The sequence below is a fragment of the Cyprinodon tularosa genome, unplaced genomic scaffold (assembly GCF_016077235.1).
Source record: "Cyprinodon tularosa strain WSP-4 unplaced genomic scaffold, ASM1607723v1 ctg329, whole genome shotgun sequence".
Classification (NCBI taxonomy): Eukaryota; Metazoa; Chordata; class Actinopteri; order Cyprinodontiformes; family Cyprinodontidae; genus Cyprinodon; species Cyprinodon tularosa.
This window is the reverse complement of record NW_024039040.1, coordinates 288457-310867: the sequence shown is the minus strand read 5'-3', so window position 1 is coordinate 310867 and position 22411 is coordinate 288457. Positions and strand designations below refer to the sequence as shown.

Here is a 22411-nt window from a genome sequence, read left to right as displayed (position 1 = left end):
AGTGCATTTCTTTGTGTACCTTTTTTTTTCTTGTCCTCTCTTCCTATTCTCTCTTTCTTACACTGATTCACTCTCACTAATCTTTCTCTCTGTCTCCGTCTCCCTGTTGTTTTCCCTTTTGCTTATCCCTCTCTTCTGCCTTCATCTGTGCAGTATCATTCCCACTGACACTGACCGGCTCTTATGTAACTGTTAGGTGATGTGTCCCAGCCTGTTTAAGGGCCTTAAAGGCACACTGTCCCTACAAATATTGACCCCCCCCTGGTTTTAAATATTGAAGTTGTCTAATTGTGCTAAAAAGTTCATTTTGTGTGGATTTATTATCGTATGAAATAAAGAATTTGCATGTCATGTTTATGTCTTCATTTAGAGGTCTTAAATGCACTTTGGCAGAATAAAAGCTAATCATATTAACTATTTCTTTGCAATCATTATTTGTAAAATGTGTTAGCAGATATAAAACTGGGAATTAATGTCAGCGAGTGAAGAACTCCTTGTGGAAACCAGTTTATTTCAAGCCCAAAGAAAAACAGGTGGTGGCAAATGATAAGATGGTTGCACTTTTACTTTAGTCGACACACATCGACGTCTTCATCTGGCCATCAGGTTGGGTTGACAATGGTAATCTGAGTTTTGTAGCTTAATAGATGTGTCAGAACTTTAATGTTGCCCATTTCTCAGTAAACGGGTATTCTAAGGTCTTGATCTTGGCATTTCGGAATTTCTATGCAAGTGCCATATGGTGTGTTTTGGAACCTGTATTTTTACTAACGAGCGGTCCCATTTAGGGTAACCAAATAACTACCCGGGTAAAAGGGAGTCTTTGCAGCAAACAGGCAGAGCTGAATCTTCAGCAAATCCTCAGCTCTGTTGGGAATCCATGCAGGTAGAGTAAGTTTATTTTCATTGGTACAAATTCAGCCAATCACAGGCAAAGACAGATTAAGCTGTAGTGGCTGGCTAAGTCACCCGTCCTGCAAACAGGAAGCCTGGGTTTGTATCCCAGCTTGGGGGAATGAGCTGAAAGTGTGGGTCCTTATGCAAGACCCTTCACACTAATGCCTGCTTTGGAGAGTGGTGGCCTAGTGGTTAGGTGGGTTGGAATCCTCAGGTTCTAAATTCAAGCCCCACTCCCACAGCCTGCACTCTGGGTCCCTGAGCAAGACCCTTAACCCCCACACTGCTCCAAGGGTGCCGCACAATGGCAGCCCTCTGCTCCACAGGGGATGGGTTAAATGTAGATGTAGAGTTAATTTGACAGTGTAATGACAATAAAATGCTGTAAAAGAATAAAAATAATCGGTAATATCAGCTCAACAATTTTAAGGGAAACTAAAGCTAAAACATTTTTTGCCCTGATCTTCTTTAGAAATTCTTTTTAAAAATGAGAATATTCACACTATGTGTATCTTCCTAATTGTTAAAATAATTTCGACAATTTTTTCGTTACTACTTTTAGGAATGCACAGGAAACTGGCTCTATCACCAAACCTGAACCTTTACTGCAGGAGCTTTGCTTAGCTAATATTTTTATATATCCAAAGCTGTATGCATCCAGATCTCCGAGCAAGGCCAATACTGTAAGTGAGCCAAATATTTTATTATGATAGATAAAAAGTTGTACAGAAATTCTAATAACTTGGGTCCATTCAAGACTCACAGCAAATAAACTCAGATGCAAACGAAAGAGTTTAATGAAATTTAGGTTTTAGCAACTTAAATGAAGTTGCTTAAATAAAAAATAAAGCTGTAATAAATAATTACAGCTCTAAGTTATATTATAATCCAATAGCACATAATGTAAAAGGAGTCATGCAAAACCAAGAAAAAAATTATGGACACCATTTAGTGTGAATCAAGTACTTTGTACCGTTATGCTCAGATTCTGAAAATGTGAATGACTGAATTTAGACAACATTTCAAATTATAATAAATATTTGCTACTGGCCTATGGAATATTTTATGGCCATGCTTCCTTACACTTCAAACATAAATTAACAAATTGAGTAAACTAATAAGAGCAAGCTCTATGGGTGGCTGAGTAATGTCATTTAGGAAAAGCTACTTTCGCTTCTCATTTAATCAGAAAAGATTTTAAAATATGTGCAATAATGTCAACATAACTCTTTAAATATGTACCTGTAAGGTGTTTTTTTTATCCCTCATGTACATTTTCTAAGTGATATTCTATCTATCTACTTGTTTTTGTGTGTGTATTTTTTGCCTTTGTTACTATCCTGCTGCTGGAACTAACTGAAGTGAAAAGAGGTACCTGTTGGCCCATCAGTTCCCAACAGCTCTGGATAGATTCTAGCCTTTGCTGTTGTCTAAATTGTGTCCCTTTTACTGAACCATATGGGGGAAGTCTAGCAGCATGAAATTGCCATATGGTGCATCTTTCTTGCTCAGTAAAAGCTTTATTTAAATGTCGCCTGAGTTTTATGTTCTTCCTATTTTTGAACCAGATTACAGAAGTATTCTCCAAACATTCTCAGCATCAATCATATTTAAAACAGACATTTTTAAATTATTGTGGGAAAAGCGAAAGTGCCTATGTGAATTAGCTATTTCTATCTAAAGTAATTACTGACACCCACTGTATTCCCACTGGGCTGCCCACATATTGCCTTCAGGCTCATTACAGTGATACATTGTTATTTGTGAGTCATAATCTGCGTTTGATAATGCTCTGAGCTGGTTGTTTACATCATTGGGAGATTAAAATAATTTGAAAATTGTTATTAGTTGTACAGACAGAGTCTAAGAGAAAACAGAAGAATATTTTACTTGAACTTTGCTGCTCTTATTTCTATAGAATCTGACATTGTGAACATGTACAGTAGTCAATAGAATGCATTAACACACAATTATTTTGCTATTAATAACTATAGTTATGATGTACGAACTTGTGAGTTAATTACTCTGTTGCTGTGCAAAAAATAAAAAATTGCATGCTCAGTTAGGCCCCGTCTCAATGCTATGATAGCCACACTCTGACTTCTACTTGGTTGATTTTTGGTACGTTAAAAAAACCTTTAATGTAAATGAAATAAAGAGCTCTTTTTTTGCATTTTTCTTTTACAAATAAAACACATTTAGTTTAATTTTCAGAGTAAAAGGTTTTATACATCAACCAAATCCAGTCATTGCAGATGACCGCCTACATGAGCCACGAGCCTGGTTCTGTTGGTGGTTTCTTCCAGTTAAAGAGTTGTTTCTGCTCTCTACTGTTGCTGAGCTCATGGTCAGAGTTAATAGATTTCTGCAGAATCACCTTCACTGTTCAAGTGACTATAAGATGTTCCTATGTGCTCATTCTTAGAGAGTTGAATGCCTCAATCCTGCGGTCGGCTTTGATTGAGAAACCTTTTAACCAGCTTCAAGAAAAAGTTTAATCTTTATTGCAATGTTTGAAAACTAAGTTATTTATGGAATTTATGGAACTGACTTTGAACTTGGACTGGTATTAACTAACTTTTGTTTGGAATTGGTACTTTATAAATAAATGTAGCTGAATTACTTAGCTGCAACAGACTGTCCAGAGACTGCCGGAGGACTAAGCGGGAGTGGATGGATGGATGGATGGATGGATGGATGGATGGATGGATGGATGGATGGATGGATGGATGGATGGATGGATGGATGGATGGATGGATTACTTGAAAGTAATTGACCACATATTTGGAAAAGCAAAGTCCTGTTTCATTAGTCCCAACCAGGCCTTTTTCTACAGGTGGTTTAAGCTAAATGTAAGCTAAAGGCTCAAAAGAGCTGGCAGGACGCCCCCTGTTTGCATAAATATGCTAGTCTGTCAGTCACAATGGTATACATTTTGTATGTGATAATTTTTTTTAGTATGTAAAAAGACCAATCCTTTTTTTTTTTTTATTATACATAATTATAGCTGAACTCTGTTTTATTATCTTGTCTTCTATTGCTTTAGGTGCTGATAACTGCTGAAGATGAGTAGCGGAGGGGGGGACACTCCTGAGCCCCCCAAAGGGGAGTCTCTAAAGAGGAAAGACTGTCAGTCGGACCTTCGGGGACCCAGGTGAAAAATCTTTAAAAAGATTTTAAAAATCAATAGAGAAAGCTTGTGTTTGTCAGTGCATTATTTTTCTATGATACTGGTAGTCTATTCTCCTTAAGATATACTGCCTATATACGCCATTGTTTTTATTTTTATATGTTACAAACAAAAAACTAACTTTATTTTCATTACATAAAAGTCCAAAAGGTGGTTTGCATTCATGTTCAGCCCTTTTCTCTGATACCTCAGTGCAAGTGGTGCCTTCAATGCTCAATTAATTGGTAAATACAGTCCATTTGTATATAATTTAATCTCTAAACTGCAAAAAAGTTTGAGGCAGAACATTGCACATCATTGTCTGCATCCCCATATACACAATAAGTCATAGTCGTGGCACCATGATGCTGTAGGTGTTGCTGCTCAGGTGCAATTGAAAGGTTAAACGAGCTAAATAAAGGGCTTTACCAACATGTTATAGAGTGCTAAATACTTGGGAAAAGAGGTAGAGGTTTGCCTTCCATCAGACACAAATCTCTAAACATTTGATTTGTGCTCCAATTGAATAAAGTTTGGCTGAAATTATATTTGTGTTTTAAAATGGTCAAAGTTACCACCTAATCAAATGGGGGATATTTGGCTAGACATGAGTTTGTTAACAGATTATTTCTTTACTTATATGGAAGCTTTTCCAAATGTTAACATACATTATGTATTGCTTTCAATGGTCCTTTTTAGAAAGAGAGAAGTATTTGGGTTTTGGAAGGTGCAGGAAGAGAAGTGCTACTGGTGCCTTTATACAGCCTGGGAGTTTATGTAACAGCAGAAAAGTTGTTGTATTAATGATGCATCATGTTCTTTACAAGGAGGTCAAGCGACTCGTTACTGTCAGGTCATAGAAAGGTCACAAAGTTAATTTAGGGTCACTGGGGAGGTCTTCCTCCCACGGAAAAGAGCTGGTCAATGCACAAAGAAAAAAGCATTGGGGCGTATTGTTCAGCAGAGAGCGGTGATGTTTTTCCACTGTTTGTCTTAGCAATTACCACCATTTAGGCCTTTTCTTCTCCAGCTGAGTTTATTCATGCTGTTCATAATTTCTTGCTGTGTTGCAGCCCTAAGAGAAGTACGGAGAGGCGAAACAGGGAGCAGGAGAACAAATATATCGAGGAGCTGGCAGAGCTGATCTTTGCCAACATCAACGACATTGACGACCTCAACGTCAAACCCGATAAATGTGCCATCCTCAAAGAAACAGTGAAGCAGATTAGGCAGATCAAGGAGCAGGGTGAGCATCCCAACCTATTCATTTTATTCCTTCTTCTTTTGAAGAAATTGTTATTGAATTCAAATAGTTAGCTTGCAGTCAAATTCTTCTTGGGACTGACACTTTAATCCTTATAATGGACATACTTTACGGGTATGGATATATATGAATATAAGCATTAATGTTCGGTATGTATTTAGTATATTTTAGATAAAAATTTTAGATAAAAGTTTTGATTGACTTTGATCAGCAGTAAACAAAAACTTTTTTATCTTCATAAATGAAATTGTTTTAATTCGGTTTCGGTCTAACTGTTATGGTCTAACCCCACTAAGGTGTGATCCCCACATACACATATATTTGGTAAACATGCGTATAAAACCAACAGAAAACAAAAATGTAGGTTTTAAATACACTGCTAATACATATGATTAAAAAGATGCTGCATGAAAGATTTTATGCTTATTATGAATGTAGTAAGATCTTTATTAGATCACAAAGTATGTCAATCCATCGTCACCACCTTCACCACCATGCTTGACAGTTGGTATGGAATAATTTTTTTTCTCCGTTATGATTATGAGCAGACATGCTTAGATTGATCCCATCTGTCTCAGGGACATTGTTGCAGAAGTTTTCTGCTTTATTCAGATCAGATCTACACAGTATATGAAATCCTTATCACCAATGCGTTATCAGTTTGATCAGTACTGCAGTTGCAAAACTTATTGACACTTTTTTACAATTACGGTTACAATTTCTCAAGCATGAAGAATTTATGAGCAGACAGTTAATCATCCATTTGGCCAATCTTACTTCAACTATTGGTCACACCTGATGTAAGATTGTTATTTGCTGGGATTTTATTGTTGCTTTGGTGCCGAGTGCTTTAAATATTAGCTTCCTCAGTCTGTCTTCTGCTATGGTAGGTCACAATCATAGACAACAAACAGGTCTGTTGATTTTGTAAGCTACCATGACAGAAAAGGTGAAAATGAAGATAGTATCCTAAGCAATCAACACCCAAGCAGTCCATCAATTTCTGAAAATCATAACACATCTGACCACCTGGTTGCCTTTAAGGAGCAGTAGTAACTGTAGGCATAGAAAAAGACCAAGAGAGTTTATGAGATTTAGGTCAAATTACATGAAAAAAAAAAAAAAACACCAAAAAACTCATTAACAATACTTTTCTCTACAGATTACCAGGGTAAAAAAATATATACTGCTTTATTTTTATTCGTGTTTTAATAAAAATGGCAATTATTATTTATGTTCTTCTTAATAATAGGAAAGCCTTTATTTACATCACAGCAATCAGATGTTGTATTTGTTGCCTTAAATGTTTCCACTGATATTTTTAACGATCCATCTTTTGATTGATAAATTCTAATAACTTTAAGTTGTACAAACTCCTTTTCTAACCTGGCAACCATAATTGGTTCCAGACATTATTAATCTGGGACAGCTCCCATTGAATATGGGACGTTCAACAGAACATTTCAACCAGGAGAAGCAACAACAACTTACACTTTTGCACTTTCACTGTTCCTCTTTCATAGATGAAATTGTGGATTCTGACACAACAGATATGATAGCAGCAGCTACATGTACAGTACATCCTCCTGTGCCGCTATGTTTACTTTGGTTCGGTTGTGGGCTCAGCAGCTCTTGCTTTTGTCGCAGCTGTATGTCCTGCCCTAAACCGTAGTACTGCAATGTGATTGGCCATTCCTTTTGGGCTTGTCTCAAACAGTCTTGAGCGATACAAGATGGAGTCTGGTTTGTTTCCACAAATTCTGCAAGCATTTGGCTTCCCAGGCGAGTTTACTTCATACCGTAACCCTAATATTTAGCTTCCTCTATAGATTCATGTGAGTAAGATTCAATCAAAACTCCAAAGCACTATAACACTACATCCAATCAGGAAAATGTTTTTATTTTATTTAAAGGTTACAATGAATTAAAATGTATGTGAATAATTATGTCCTTAAATATAATTGTATAAATAGCACATTTATAGAAGAGTTTCCAACTTATATCTTTGTGTTTGGCTGCAGTAGGTCCCAAACTTTAAAATTCATCTAGGTGTCAGGTATAAAAATAAAAGGTTACTTTATTATTACAGTTTTTTGTAGTTTTTTTCCACTATAAAAAGTCACAAGCAGTGTCTTATTTCAGATAGCCATTTTTTTAAATGTATCTATCTATCACAAAACCCCCCTTCAACTTCTCCTTCCCATGAAATTGGAAAATCTGTTAGAGGGGTGTGTGATAGCTGTGGGTATTAGAAAAGCTCAGAAGTGATGTTTGTAAAACGAAGTAAAATGAATATGCTAAGACTCCCAAAGGTTACCTTTGAAATCCCTGGAGCCAATGAAGACTTCTTAACTTTTAAAAGTAAATAGAAAACAATCCCCGTCACAGTGTGAAGCCACAGACTGTGAAATGACGGTAATAGTGAGACAGACTCTGCTCAGGCACTTATATAACAGTGACGAACATGCCTTCGAATAAGCCTTGAGAGAGAAGCGGAGGATCTACTCTTCGATCTGTCCCTCAGTTTCTCTTAATCTTTACTTTTTCTTCGTGACTTTATCACCTTTACACATTCCTTGGCATCATATTTAATCCTCTTTGCATGCTTTAGAACTCTTTTGAAAAGCGTGTTTTTTTTTTGTTTTTTTTTACATCTTTCCATTCACTTAATACCATCTTCTCATGGTTTTTGCTCTTTTTTCTTATCTAGTATTTTTTATCCTTCCGAAAATCGCTTAAATATTTGTCTGCAATATTCTGCTCCTTTTTTTTAAATTCCTTTTCTTACTCGAATCACTGTTCTATCTCACCCTACTGTGCCTTCTGTTTTGGTCCTTTTTTTCTTTATTATCATAACCATTGGATGTCTATTCTCCATTTCCCCCTTTCTACTTTTATGTTTTTGACTTTTTCTGTTATCAGATCCTGTTTAAATCCTTTCACAAGATTTTTTTTCTGACCTTCTTTATGAACATACTGTAATGTTATTTTGTTTTCTTTCATGTGCCTCATTTATTGATTCCCTTCACTAATTTGATTGTCCTTTGTATTGTCCACTTATGTCCACTTTTTTATTGTCCACTTTATAACCACTATATCCATTTTTGTATTGCACACTTATATCCACTTTTAGCTGTCTTGATTGTATTTTAACCATATTTAGCTCAATGCTCCATTGAATACAGCAAAAATGGACATGAATGTGATATAGATTCTGTGGATCTTATTGAATTAGGAAAGTCATTTTTTTCCAGGTGGACAAATAGAATGATGCTAACACCACCATGCTTAAAAGTTTGTAATTTCTTTCTTAGATTTATTATTTTCCTTCATCTGATGATAGACAGTTTGTCTCTCTCCAGACCCGGATAATCATAGAACACATTCAAAGGACAAAGAACAATAATACAAAAATATGTAAACAGATAATTCGAAAATAATTTCTGGCCTTAGATCTTCCCAATGTTTTGAATAGTGGCCAGTCCAATTAGTGCTTTCCAACAAATCCCTTTATACTAAAATAGAAATCACCCATCTGTACTCGTTCATGATCACTTAGCAGAACTTGGTCGGCCGTTATGTTAAAGAACTTGTTGAACCTTCATCAATTATTGAATATTTTAGGCGATTGTGTTTATATGTAAGCTTTCTGAATAAGATAAAATCACTTATTTCTAAATCATACGTTATAGATCTTATCTATAAGAACATTTGATGATCAATAACAATCCTTGGTTTTTATGTATAAAATCCATGCCCATTATGACTTTAAACAGTGTCCTAACTGTCATCTTTTCTTTCATCTGTTGTCATTTTCCCGTCTCCTCCTTTTGTGCCTGTGGTCACCCAGTTGGTGTCCATGTGTCATTGCACTGTTTGCATCTGAAAACAACAGCTGAATAAGCACAGGCTCACTCATTGAGATAATGCTCAAGTCACACAGCTGTGAGGTCAACAGCAGGAAAACACACCATTGCTTAGGAACATTTAACTGATGAGCTGAATTAGAAAAAAAAAAAAGGTAAATGTTATTAGAGAGAATAAGCGGGATAGGAATATCTATCTGTCTATCTCTCTATGAAATTATATATATATATATATATATATATATATATATATATATATATATATATATATATATATATATATATATATATATATAAATATAAATAAATTTCTTTGCTTTTTCTTTTCTTTGTTTTATTGCTACAGGAGTGCCTGGGATTATCACTATTGTTGTTGTTCCAGCAGTTAGAGAGACATGATTTTTAACATCAATAAGGACACTTATTAATAACACTTATTGACTATGACTCAAAACAGCCACTCGTTATGTTTCCCGATCACAAGCCTTACCACACTTAACTTTTGCTATGTGCTGCAAGTGCTGCTGAATGCAGTGAATTTCAACTAATGAGTCGTGCATTAGTCAATGAGGAAGATATTTGGCGTCAAACTGTTAAGTCATTCATGTGCATTCCTTAAGGGTGGGCTTATGGACAGTTTATAAATTGGTTTTCTTTCTTTCTTTTATTGATTGGAGACCACATCATTGTTCTTTTTCAGAAAAAAACTGTTCTGAATCAAATTTGAACATTGATTTACTTCATGTGAAATAAATTGTAATATATTTTATGATTTAAAGAAACTTAGGCCGTTACATGTACTTCCGTCTGCCTTGCACTGCAGTGCTGTTCCAGGCTCTGCAGTGACAGAGTTTTAAGGGCTGATGACTCCACAGCTCCAGTCCCAGAAAAGGAATGTCAGCTATGTGGCGAATGGGGCCATGGGAGGCTTAACAGTCCGGTGGTACGGCCATGGAGGAAAGGGAAGAAGTTGTTGTAAAAATGCTCAAGAAAATTAGGCAATGACCCATACTGTGGGCATTATGCCAGCCACTCAAATGTTCATGTTCCCTCATTTGCTTTCATTTTTATGTTTCTGTTGGCGTGCAAGAATCAGACCGGCATTATAGGAACAGAAAGTTTTGCCAAGGAACTGAATATTCATAAAGTAATATTGTATGAAAATACAAAGTTTGCACGTGGGTAATGGCTTCGTCATGACTTCTTAGTTTTATCTGGCTGGTGGGACAGACAACGTACGGCAAATGCTTTACTCTTAGCAGCTGTTTTCTTCCTAGAAAGCAACACAGAGTTAAACATTGCTTCTTTTCATCTTTAGGATGCTGTGCTCTTACGTTTTGACGTTAACAATCAATAAGTCATGCAGTTTCAACAGCACTCTAATTTTTTTTCTTTTTACTCTTATTAATAACCACAAACAGGCTTAAATAGGAAGGCTTCTTTTATTCAGGTTTGAAGACATTTTTCTTTAATAGGTTGGATTATCCAAAATTAAATGTGAAATAATAATTAGCTTGAAGAAAAGAAAATTCTCATGATGTACGTTTTCTCTGGTTCTCTTATAACACCCTCACTTTTATGTATTTCATAACAGAAAAGGCTCCAGTGGCTAATGCAGAGGAGGTTCAGAAGGCAGATGTGTCGTCCACGGGGCAGGCTGTGATTGATAAAGACACTCTAGGGCCAATGATGCTGGAGGTAGGTCCAACAGTTATGCTACATTTTTTCGGGTGGGGGGGGGGCATTAACACAGATATGAATTAAAAGCTTTTTTAATAAGAAATCTATTGTCATGTATCAAATATTAACAGCAAAAACAAAATATATATGTTTATTTTATCTGGAAAACATGGTAGAAGAAGTAGAGGCTTCTTTCTGGATCAAACAGATCAATTTCTTGTTTAGCAACAGTGCTCCCAACTCTCTCAAAATCACCGTGCGACTAGCGTATTTCATCAAGTGCACACGCCACACATGTAATTTCTCACTCCCAAACAAATGCTTGCATGTAATAGTGATGTGTTAAGCGTTACTTAAAATATCGACACCTCAAAATCTCACTCCAAGCTCAGATCAAAATTTAAAGTCCTGTAAAGCAGTAATGCCTGTCTGCCAATCTGAGTTGAGTATTCCGTCTCCGTGGTATCCATCTTGTTGGGTGGCAGCACTCTCTGCCATTGCCATTATCCTATCTAGTCTAAAAAAAGTTTTTGCCAAAGGATGAACATATTTGGCTGTAGACGCACTGCTTTCTAGACTTGTTGAAGGATGCTTGCTACCAGCAAGCTCTGGTCCATGTTGCTATAGAAAAATCATAAAAAAAAAAAACAGCAGTATATTTTCCGTAGGCAAAAGAAATGTGATGATCATCTTTAAGGTATGCTTGGCTGCCCTGCCTTTATTCTCGAAATATATAGCATTATGGTTATCTTTACTGGGCCTGTTGAGATTGACATTCAGGATTCTTCATCAAGACCTTACCTTTATTGAAGACCCAAAAACCTCACCTATAGAGCCAAAATATGAACTTATTTGCATTAAAGGCTACGTTCTCACAGCAGCCTTAAGTGACCCAAATCCGACTTTTTTTTTTTTTTTTTTTTTTTTACTGCCCATATGCAACCTGCATCTGATCTTCTCATGGCTGTCAGAACAACAGGGATCCGATTTTTTTCAAATTTGTCACATTGGCGCATTCACCCAACCTGAACGTCATTAATACTCAGCAAAGGTCACTATTCTGAGTCTTGCTATGCAGAAGCGGGAAGAAAAACAACAACCATGGCAGACGATAATGCCTAAAGCAGTCTTTATTTTTAACGATCTTGAAAATATTGAGTTTTTAAGGTTGGAAAAGATCGCTAAGTGCGCTCCACTACTACCATCCATCTTTACTTCCGTTAACACAGAGCACGCTTGCTGTTTATGTTATTGCGTCTTCTACTGCGCATGCAGGATACTTGCGTTCCATGAATGCAGTTCACACAAGAGATCACATACAAGTCGCTTATATTTGGAAAAGTGAACGGCAACGCAATAAAATCAGATTTCACAAAAAAATGGAATTGACCATTCAGGCCTGCCGTGTGAACATAGCCAAAAAGAGGCTGCTGTTGATGAGGGCACTGCTTCAGTAACTAACTTAATATTTCAGAGAAATTGTAGGATCAGCTGCATGTTTAAAACTAGTCATTTTTTCTGACCTGGGTGTTCCTTAGGAGAGCAAAGAGGCACATTCTGAAATATAATCAACTATCAGTTACTATTTAACTAGTTCTTATTTTCATTTCAGACTTTTGGAATTTAAAGGTCTGCTCGTCTATTTTTGTTTTGTTTTACAAAGTGTACTTTTGCAGTGCACACCATAACTCACTGATCTCAGTTTGATTTCTATCCTAAAAGCAAGTAAAGCTCCATTTGTTCACTATAAAAAAAATGAAATCTAACTAATAAATTTTTTTCCTAAAATAAGTGCATTTTTTCTTGAAGTGAGAAGGTAAGTTAGACACTTTTGCCTGGATAATTTAAATTTAAAATAAGAATAGATAATTGCATTGTCCTTTTTCAGGTGCATATTATCTAATTATCTTTTTTTAAAGAGTACAATTACTCATACCATTGTCAAATCATCCTATTTACCTACTCAAATTTAGAGTAAATACACTTTATTTATTACATTTGTACGTATTTCTAAATAATATTTGCCATTTTTTGAGGTCTAATCACTCTGATTCAGTCTTACAGCGTTGTGCAACTACTACACAAACAAACAAATAGGCCAAAATCCATCCTAAGGAAAACAGTCAGGCTTAGAACACCTTTCTGACTTTATCCAGCATTACTCTGCACGTGACTAAAGGAGATAAGAGCTCCCCTGACTGACAGTGATGCCATCATCAAGTTGACTTGTATGTGTCTTTGCACAAGTGAGAGATGATGTTAACCATGGGACCCAGGCAGGTATAAATACCTTTGGGAAAAGCCAGATTAGAAAAGAAGAGGAGGAGCCTTACCCCTTACACACAGACTTACTATAAATAGGGTTCTGAAGCATCAACCTTGTCTACTTAGGGTCCAAAGATAAACCCTAACGCAGCTACATTTCAACGGTATGCTTTATTCAGCCGCATTGCAAGAAAATGCTTGTATATGTCAAATGTTTGTATATACCCCAATTTTTTTTAAAGAAAATAAAATGCAAAAGACCTTTTCCTTCTTATAGCACTGGTTTATGAAGAAGGAAGGTACTTCTAATACTCTACTTGGAGTGATACAGTAATCAAACAGTGATTGGGGAAAAAGGTTTTCTTCAACAAGAGAATCTTGAAACATGACAGCTTTACATAAAATACCACAGTTTCATTTTACTGCAAAATTTGAGGCAAGAACCTTTTCAAACAGATTAAACCATATTTATTTTAAGTAAAGGAATACTTTTGTAGCTTTCTTTTAGCCAACTGACTGTGCACAGAAACAGGTGTGGGAGGGGAGGCTGTTGCTTTATATTTTTTGCTGCAGAAAAATAGTCAGGCCACTTTAGCCCTTTTATCTCAGTAAAACACTTTAAATTGTGAAAAAAGGCTCATAAAAAAATTGAGAAGGTTGTGAAAGCATAACTAAACTATAGCAAAAAACAAAACAAAAAAAACCAGTAAAATCAAAAAGCTAGTTTTGGTTTTACTGTTTTTTTTTTATTTATTGTATGAAGAAACTGACAAATTACAACATACAAATTCACTAATATAACATTTTTATTGACTTATTTAATTTAATAAAATGTTATTACTTAAGCTTGACCCATTTTTCTGGATTTTCTTTTCCTTAAATTCACTTTTCCCTATTATAAACACTGCTTCAGGTACATCAGCTACTAAAATAAACCTTTTTTTTCAATTTATTTGTTGTTTTTTTCATATATCTATATTTTAGTCCTCTCCCTCTCATCTTTCCCTTCGTCTTCCCTCAGGCCCTGGATGGCTTCTTCTTTGTGGTGAACATGGAGGGTAACATAGTGTTTGTGTCTGAGAACGTCAGCCAGTATTTGCGCTACCAGCAGGAGGAGCTGATGAACACTAGTGTCTACAGCGTCCTGCATGTTGGCGACCACGCAGAGTTCATCAAGAACCTTTTGCCCAAGAGTCTGGGTAAGAAAAGCGGGAATTTTACTACAGAAAATCTTAACCTCATTTGAATTTGTAAATTAATTTCATATTTGCATGGATTAGCTTTTCTTACACTTAGCTAAACAAATGATGCGAAGGATGCACAGTGCTGTGAATGAATTTGGTTAATATTTCAAAATAAACCTGAAATTGTATGTTTTAACCAGTGGCGGCTTATGGAGTTTTCTCCGTGGGGGCTATAAAAACAAAATAGACGTATACCAAAAACCAATCAAACGTATACTAATTTATCAAACCAGTATATTTATAAGAATGCAAACAACAAAAAACCTAATAAAAACACTTTACCAATTTCATCTACAGGTTTCTTTTTCGTACATAAATCTTGTCCTTCTTAGGCTTTGTGAAAACAAATCTGTGTTTGGCATGGTCCAATATTGTGTCACAAACCAAAAAAATTATGTACCAGTTTAATAATGGAGAAGGTATTAGTCAGCTTCATATTTTTAATATATAAAAACTATTTATTTTCTGAGAAAGTGTTTATTTAAGAGCAACTATGCAAATTAAGAAACATCTAGAAAAAGTAAACTATATTACTCTATAGAATCCTGATGTTTGAAAAAGGGGGCAGGGAGTTAAGGCAACAGAATAAAGCGTTAGCCTCACTTCATGCAGTTAGTACTAAGCTTTGTAGCTAAACCAGGTCCTTATTGCTAAACCAGTGTCAGGAAGTGGTGAGCAAATACACTTCCTTTCACCTCAGGGCGCAGCTCTTCTGCGCCCCGAGTTCTCTTGTACCTTTGTATTGCAGAGCTACTGTGCATGAACAACTTTTAAGGAGAGTCTGTGGGCAAAGATTTTTGCGCCCCAAGGCGGAAATACGTCACCAATCCGACGAAAAGTGAAGTGACGCTTTATTCCTTATTAAAGATTAAATATTTATAATGCACATCAGAAACACATATATTCAGAATTCAGAACACATATATTCAAGCCTGGGTGTGTAACTCCAGTATGTTGTTTAGAGAAAATTATGTTTAGCGTTATCTTTTATTGTATTCACTCCATCCTGAAAAAAAAAAAACAGTTTAAGTAAATCACTTTAAGCCCTAAATAATAGACAGTCAGTCATAACTTTAATTAAAAGCATCACTGGCATTGTATACCAAGTGGCAACACAGCATTACGGCACATGCAGAAAACAGTAATTAACACACAGTTTACATGCACTGTGGATTGTGCAGTATTGGATGTTTTCCAAATTAATGTTTCTGAGCCTTCATCTGTTTTGAGACAACAAATAAAAATCCAGAAAATGTAGTATTTTACTGCTACTGTTGTGTTGTGATGTTGTATTGAAGGGGTGGTTGAGGGACTTTACATCTAAACATTTTTATGTATTTTATTGTTTCTTTGTCATTCAGTCAACCATCGCAGCACAGATTCCTCCAACAGGAACAGCCACACCTTCAACTGTCGTATGTTGGTCAACCCTCACGCTGACAGCGAAGCTCGCCATGGAGTCGACCAGCAGGATGCAGCACAGCAGAAGTATGAGACCATGCAGTGTTTTGCCGTCTCTGAACCAAAGTCCATCAAGGAAGAGGGGGAAGGTATGCTTTCTTGCCTACAGTTTACAGTGTTTGCCTAACTTTGAAATCCCTGTTTGTTTTGTACTGTAAATGTTCCTCCTGCTTATTCATTTAGATTAATTTTTTTTGACCTACTAATTTGCAGTCGTTGCCTTAGTTTTTCGTTTTTCCTGTATGTGGTCTGACTTTTGAAAACAGTCTTGCCGTTGCTTCAAAATTTCTCTTTGACTTTGCCCCGTTTTGTTTTTAGAAACTGTTTTTTTTTCCTGCCTTTTCCCACATCTCTTGGTCTCTTCCTTGACTTTCTGTCACTTTCCCATCACTCTTCCCAGCATTGCCCTCCCAGTCTCCTGTGTCCTGTCCTCCTTCCATCACCACTTCTTTCTGTCTCTCCTCCCATCCACTGGGAGAGACTAATTAGTGTGTGGCACTTTGTCAGTTTCCCATCTAATCCAATCACACACACACACACACACACACACACACACACAAACACAGGGAGGGGGCGCAATGTGTCTGCCACTCTAATTTTAGACATCTGACATCCAGATATTTTGCCAATCTCTCCCCTGACATGATGAGGATATCTGCTGGACAGACAGAGGGTTGCAGGCGGACTTTGGTTTGCCTCACAACATTGTTGGACCTGCTAGTAAGACAGTAGATTGACTGTAAATTAGTTATTAGCGATAAATCCCTTTATGAAATGTCTTATTTCATCCCCACTGAATATTTATGAACATGAATTACCTATTTAATAACATTCAACAGATCCCTTGAAGACTCTCAACGTCACAGGAAATATCGTTTCCCTTGAAAAACCATCCTACTTAAAAGTATAGGGGAGGATGTTCTTTTTCCGAGTGGATCATCAAAAGTAATTCCAGTGATATGTTTATGTAGGCCATCCTATGTGTCCTACACCTGTAGCATGCTAAAGTTAACTATAAAGATGCTTGTAGCTACAGAGACACACATATTTGCATTCACAGTATCTGTATTATAATTTGGCTTTACACATATTTTTTTAACACGTTTGCTTGTCATATACAAGCAATACATTTTCACTTACCGTTTGTGAGTCTGACATGGTGAAAAATTGTGCAAATCTTCTTTTAGAATGTAAGCTTGTATGAGTGATGCAAACAGCAACTTTTAGACAGACTGTGCATGAGGAGAAGAGGGCTTGTGCACGCTCTCGCATGCTTTTAATAAGCGTTCCCTCTCGGGAGCAGGGACAGGGTTGTGTATGTGCACTTTTTTTTTTAAAGTGAAGAGGGCGGGGCTTTTCAAAAGTTTGTGTAAATCGTCCACTATAGCTTAAATTTAAACATTCACTCCAAAGAGTGCTCGCTGCATTCGTTGTGAGCAAATAATCAGGTCCGACTTTTCTGTTGCTGGTCACCGGTCAGGGCAGATCAAGTTGTACATCTCTTGGTTCTGCTCACAGGACAGTTTTTCTTGGCATTTCTGCCTAAAGCAGAATCTGGTAAAGTTATATTTTTTTCAGCCGATAACTTTGCAAACACCATTGTCTTTTCTATTGATTCCACTTATTACAAGATATATAATGTCTTTGTAACAACATTCTGGTAACAAAGATAAAAAGAGATTAGAATTCACAAACATAAGTAACAAAGATGCATAGAAGTCACAAAGAAATAATATCTTATTTTTAAAATTGGATATTTGCAAGTTGGCATTAGGTAGTCCAGACCTGTTTGTGCTTTACTGTTTTTAACAGTAAATCCCAGCACTGGATATTTACCGTAGACACATTTTCTTCAGTTGACTTTTTCTCTGCCAAACTGGCAGTATGCAACTTATTACAGGGAGATCAGTTGTAATAACGGTTTCTTGCCACCAGTTCCAGAGCTACTTTTTCAACAATCAATATATGGCAAGTGATAAATTCAACAACTCTTCATGTTGTAGTTTTAAACTGCAACTTTTCAAACTTCCTCGTCACACCCTGGAAATGTTGCAAGCCAGTCACAAGGCAACACAGAAATAGGTCAACAATCGAGCATGTGAGCATATAATCTGAATGAAGCTAGCAATCATGATTTTGGATTATGGGAAAGAATGGAGGCGACTCAGGGGGGAAATGGAAACTGTATGTGGAAAGGGCTGGATTGTCTTAATGCAAGACAACTGTGGAATCCATTGCTCAACCATGCGGCAACATTCTTCCTCTTCCCATTCAAATAGGTGGATCTCCTGAGCTTAGAAGCCTTTTTATGCCGTATAGGTTTGAGTTTAGGAGGGAAAACGACCTGAAGGATTTGATCAGGTTGGACAGGAAACATTAATGCAAAAATTAATTTAGAAATCTGCCAATTAGAATAGGCTTTAGCTGACATTCATAAACAATAGAAAACAATGTAATAAAATACCATTTTATTTATATATATATATATATATATATATATATATATATATATATATATATATATATATATATATATATATATATATATATATATATATATATATAAAAAATATGTCTAGTTGTTATCAGAGCTGACGTGTACTGGGTCGCAGCCTTTCATCCATCTCCTAGGATTCCAGGATGTACTTCTTATACACTATATAAAGTTGTCTGATGGCTGTCATTTGTTTCTCATAACTCTAGATTTCCAGTCCTGTCTCATCTGTGTGGCAAGAAGAGTTCCTGTCAAAGAGCGGCCTGTGATGCCAGCATATGAGAGCTTCACAACAAGACAGGACCTTCAAGGTAGAGCAAGGCTTAGAGACTGGGCTGTTGAATGTGAAGTCAAATTGGATTACAGTCCCAAATACTTTATATTACTTTAAACTGGAGCTTATGGACCTTTATAACAGAAGTCCTTAAACAGATTAAAACTATCTTTCTTACATAGCTGCATATTACTTTATTTAATTCCAAAAAGCACACCTCACTAGTCTGAAAATAGTTAGCCATTGTGTCTGAGGATTCCACGGTCCAATTTTATTTTATTTTTTTAAGAAATGCATGAGAGATCTGGATCAGACCACTTTAGTGCCTGATAGGCAGTTTATGCATTTCTTTAATGTATTAACTTACCGCTACAAAATAACCAAAAAGGATTTTAAAGCACCTTTTAAAGCATGAATTGAAACAGCTACTGTTTTTTTAACCCTTCGAGACTGGACGGTCTAGCCTGCCTTATAAAACCATTGCAATAGTGGACAATAGCCTTATGTTGGAAGTATGAGGCTGCAAAATTTGGAGGAACCACATTTGTTCTGTGGACGGGACATGACAGTTAATGGGTTAAAGATTACAGTACTAGATGGTGGTCAAAGGAAATGGATGAAACTTTAATTGATCTTTGTTTTTTGTATTAATCTGTTCAGGTAAAATTACCTCACTGGACACAAGTGTGCTGCGGGCAGCTATGAAACCAGGCTGGGAAGACCTGGTGCGGCGTTGTATCCAGAAGTTTCACCTGCAGAGTGATGGGGAGATGTCCTTTGCCAAGAAACACCATCAAGAAGGTTAACATAATATCACTTTATAATATTTAAAGCAACTTTGCGTACTGTTATTTTGTTGCAAAAAGGACGCACGTCACTACCAGAGGAAGAATTTTAAATACGAACGCACTTTCTTCACTGTCTGACATTTTCTAGTGTTGAAGAATGGCCACGCCCTCAGCCCTTTATACCGATTTTCCTTGGCAGACGGCACTATCGTCTCAGCTCACACAAAGAGCAAACTGGTCCGTTCTCCAGCCACCAATGAACCACAGCTCTATATGTCAATGCACATCCTACAGAGGTAATCCCCCCATTGATACATCAACTGCTGCATTCCTGCATGAAACACTCCCCAAAGACAGTAGAAAATCCCAAAGCATTCTAAAAACGTAAAGTATAACCTTTTTCTTCTCTTTCAGGGAAAGCATCGGGGGCATTGCTGCTGACATGCCTACCGGACAGGACTCGGGGAAGTCAATGACCCCAACTAGTGTGGGTGGGTCTTTTCCCTCACCTGATGCCAGCGTAACCAGCAACAGCCATCACTCCACAGGAGGCTCAAACACACCTGGACGGGGTTTTGGGTCTGTCTCAGGAAGGGCCAGCACACCTCAGGGAAACTGCTATACTCTCAAGCTTGGCAGCCCTTCTGGCCAAGGAAGCCCCAGCGTCACGTCAGGGGTCCAGAGTGCCATGCTGTCTCCACGTCACCGCCAGAGTCCCAGCACTGTAGCCAGCAGCAGCAGTTGTAGTAGCCCTCATATCCTCCATCATCCGCCCGGATCGTTCTCTCCTGCAGCTGGTTTGCACTCTCCACCATCGGTTTGCAGCACCACAGGAAATAACCAAAGTTTTAACTCCCTTAGTGCGCTGCAAGCTCTCAGCCAAGGCACCCGGATTTCACCAGGCCTCAATGAGGGACAGCATCTAGAATCACCTGACAGAAAACCAGCAGCTCTTCAGAGTCCCCAACACAGCACTAAACCCTGTAGCCAAATTAGCAAGAGCAGTCTTAGCTTAGAGACAGAGTTATTCGGAACTTTTGAAGAGCAGGAAGAATTTCTGTCATCAAACACCCATGAAGGTACGCAGGCAGATGGGAAAGATATTGATCCTGACACCCTTGAAGGTAATGGAAACAACAGAGACTTTACCGATGTGGCAAACCGCCATCTGACCACCAAAGGCCACACCAAGCTGCTGCAGCTTCTCACCACTAAGTTAGAACCTTCTGATCCTGCTTCACCATCAGGGCTCATGGGGGATGACCAAAACTGTAAGGACCAGCTGTGTGGGGCCGGCCATAACAACCAATCCACCTCATTAAAGGAAAAACACAAAATTCTCCATAGGCTGTTGCAGAACAGCACCTCACCTGTGGAGCTGGCCAAGCTAACAGCTGAGGCTACTGGAAAAGATCCTATTGGTCCAGAGTCTGCCTCAGGAGACAGCATTGCTGCTCTTAGTGAACTCTGCACAAAACAGGAGCCAGAGAGCCCCAAAAAGAAAGACAATGCATTGCTTCGCTATCTTCTGGATAGGGACGACAATGGCATCCTTGACAAAGCCATCAAAATGGAAACAGGCGATGGACTAAAGCTAACCTGCGTTAAGACGGAGAAGCAGGACGAAGGATTTACTTTGGCCGAACAGGTAAGAATTTTAGCTCTTTATCCAGGAAAGAAAGCAAAAAAAAACAAAACAAACATTTCTAATTCCACAGGGTCCCATTATCTTTGATTTTATTTTACTAGCTTTTCTTAGCGACTTACTAATAAGCACATCATTTTTTTTCCTCCCTTTTTTTTTTTTTGTTCCCCCTTTTTTTCTTTTTTTGAACCATCATGGGGACTGGCATATGTTAAGGTGGTTCAACCAGTAAAAGGAAGATGGCAGAGGTTCAGTTTCCAAAGGATTATTAACCATCAATATGGAATTCCAACTAAAAGGTTCATTCTCCCCGTCATTTTGTAATTCAATTGGTACTTTCTCTGGTGATGGTGTTTTTTGTAAATCACTGCCAAATTAAATTTGTTAAATTATTTCAATACATAGACTAATTCCTTGGAGTTAAAGAAAGGAAAAAAAAAACAGAACTGGGTGATCACTTAGTTTTACCTATAAGAGTTAAAGCTAATAGTAGTGCATGCATTTCTGTAGCATCTGAGCATCAGTTCACTTTCCTTAACCTCAGCAACTTTCTTGAATGGATCTCTGCAGGAAGGCCGCTCACTCTTTCCTCTCATAAATACTTCATATTTGACAGTCACTTGAGGGCACTGTAAGGTTGCACACCACGACCTGCTGGAATCCAGGAAAATAGTGTGACAAAAAAAAACAAAAAAACAGTTGTGTTTTTTATTGTATTAAGGTGTTTGTCAGATGGGACAGTGGGGTTTAGTAGCAGGCTTGAAGATTGTTAAATTCCCATTTTTTTTATATTAGTGCAGCTTTATCATTTTTTAATGACATTTCTGATATTAATGCAGATGCAATGCTTTTATCAAACATTATACAAATGATTTCAGATATTACCTTTTATGTTTGGCTGCGCTCACAATTTACAGCTTTGCTTTAAGGTTTACAGACCCTTCATTCAGGAAACTTACAAATTCACCCTGTTAATTGAAATAACACAAAACTGAAAAAAATAAATGAATAAATAAAAAATGACTAAATAAGTTACAAAAAAAAATCTAAAAGAAAATCCTTGACAAATTAAAGTATTTTGCTCATGAACAATGAACCAACATACCTGTCAACAGGTGCAGAAGACTGACCGAACATTTACACACACACACATATATATATATATATATATATATATATATATATATATATATATATATATATATATATACATACATACATACATACATACATACATACACGTGTGTGTGTGTGTGTGTGTGTATATATATATATATAAAATGATTTTCTTTTTCCCTAATGGAGGGGTATGTAAACTTAGAACCACATTTGTATGTTAGGGTGTGCACGTATTGCTTCTAAAA

General features: G+C 37.0%; 1 protein-coding gene across 4 annotated transcripts in view; it reads left to right on the top strand.

Moving 5' to 3' along the window:
- LOC119788869 (nuclear receptor coactivator 2-like) overlaps positions 1–22411 on the top strand; it is a 76507-nt gene that overhangs the window by 43860 nt on the left and 10236 nt on the right. For all 4 annotated transcript variants that reach the window (XM_038293564.1, XM_038293565.1, XM_038293566.1 and 1 more), the window contains exons 2-10: positions 3944–4051; positions 5140–5312; positions 10791–10894; positions 14163–14340; positions 15747–15935; positions 18550–18651; positions 19275–19415; positions 19551–19698; positions 19817–21050. In XM_038293564.1, coding sequence (XP_038149492.1) covers positions 3963–4051; positions 5140–5312; positions 10791–10894; positions 14163–14340; positions 15747–15935; positions 18550–18651; positions 19275–19415; positions 19551–19698; positions 19817–21050 — 2358 coding nt within the window. In that variant the 5' untranslated portion in view covers positions 3944–3962. The remainder of the gene's footprint in view (positions 1–3943; positions 4052–5139; positions 5313–10790; positions 10895–14162; positions 14341–15746; positions 15936–18549; positions 18652–19274; positions 19416–19550; positions 19699–19816; positions 21051–22411) is intronic.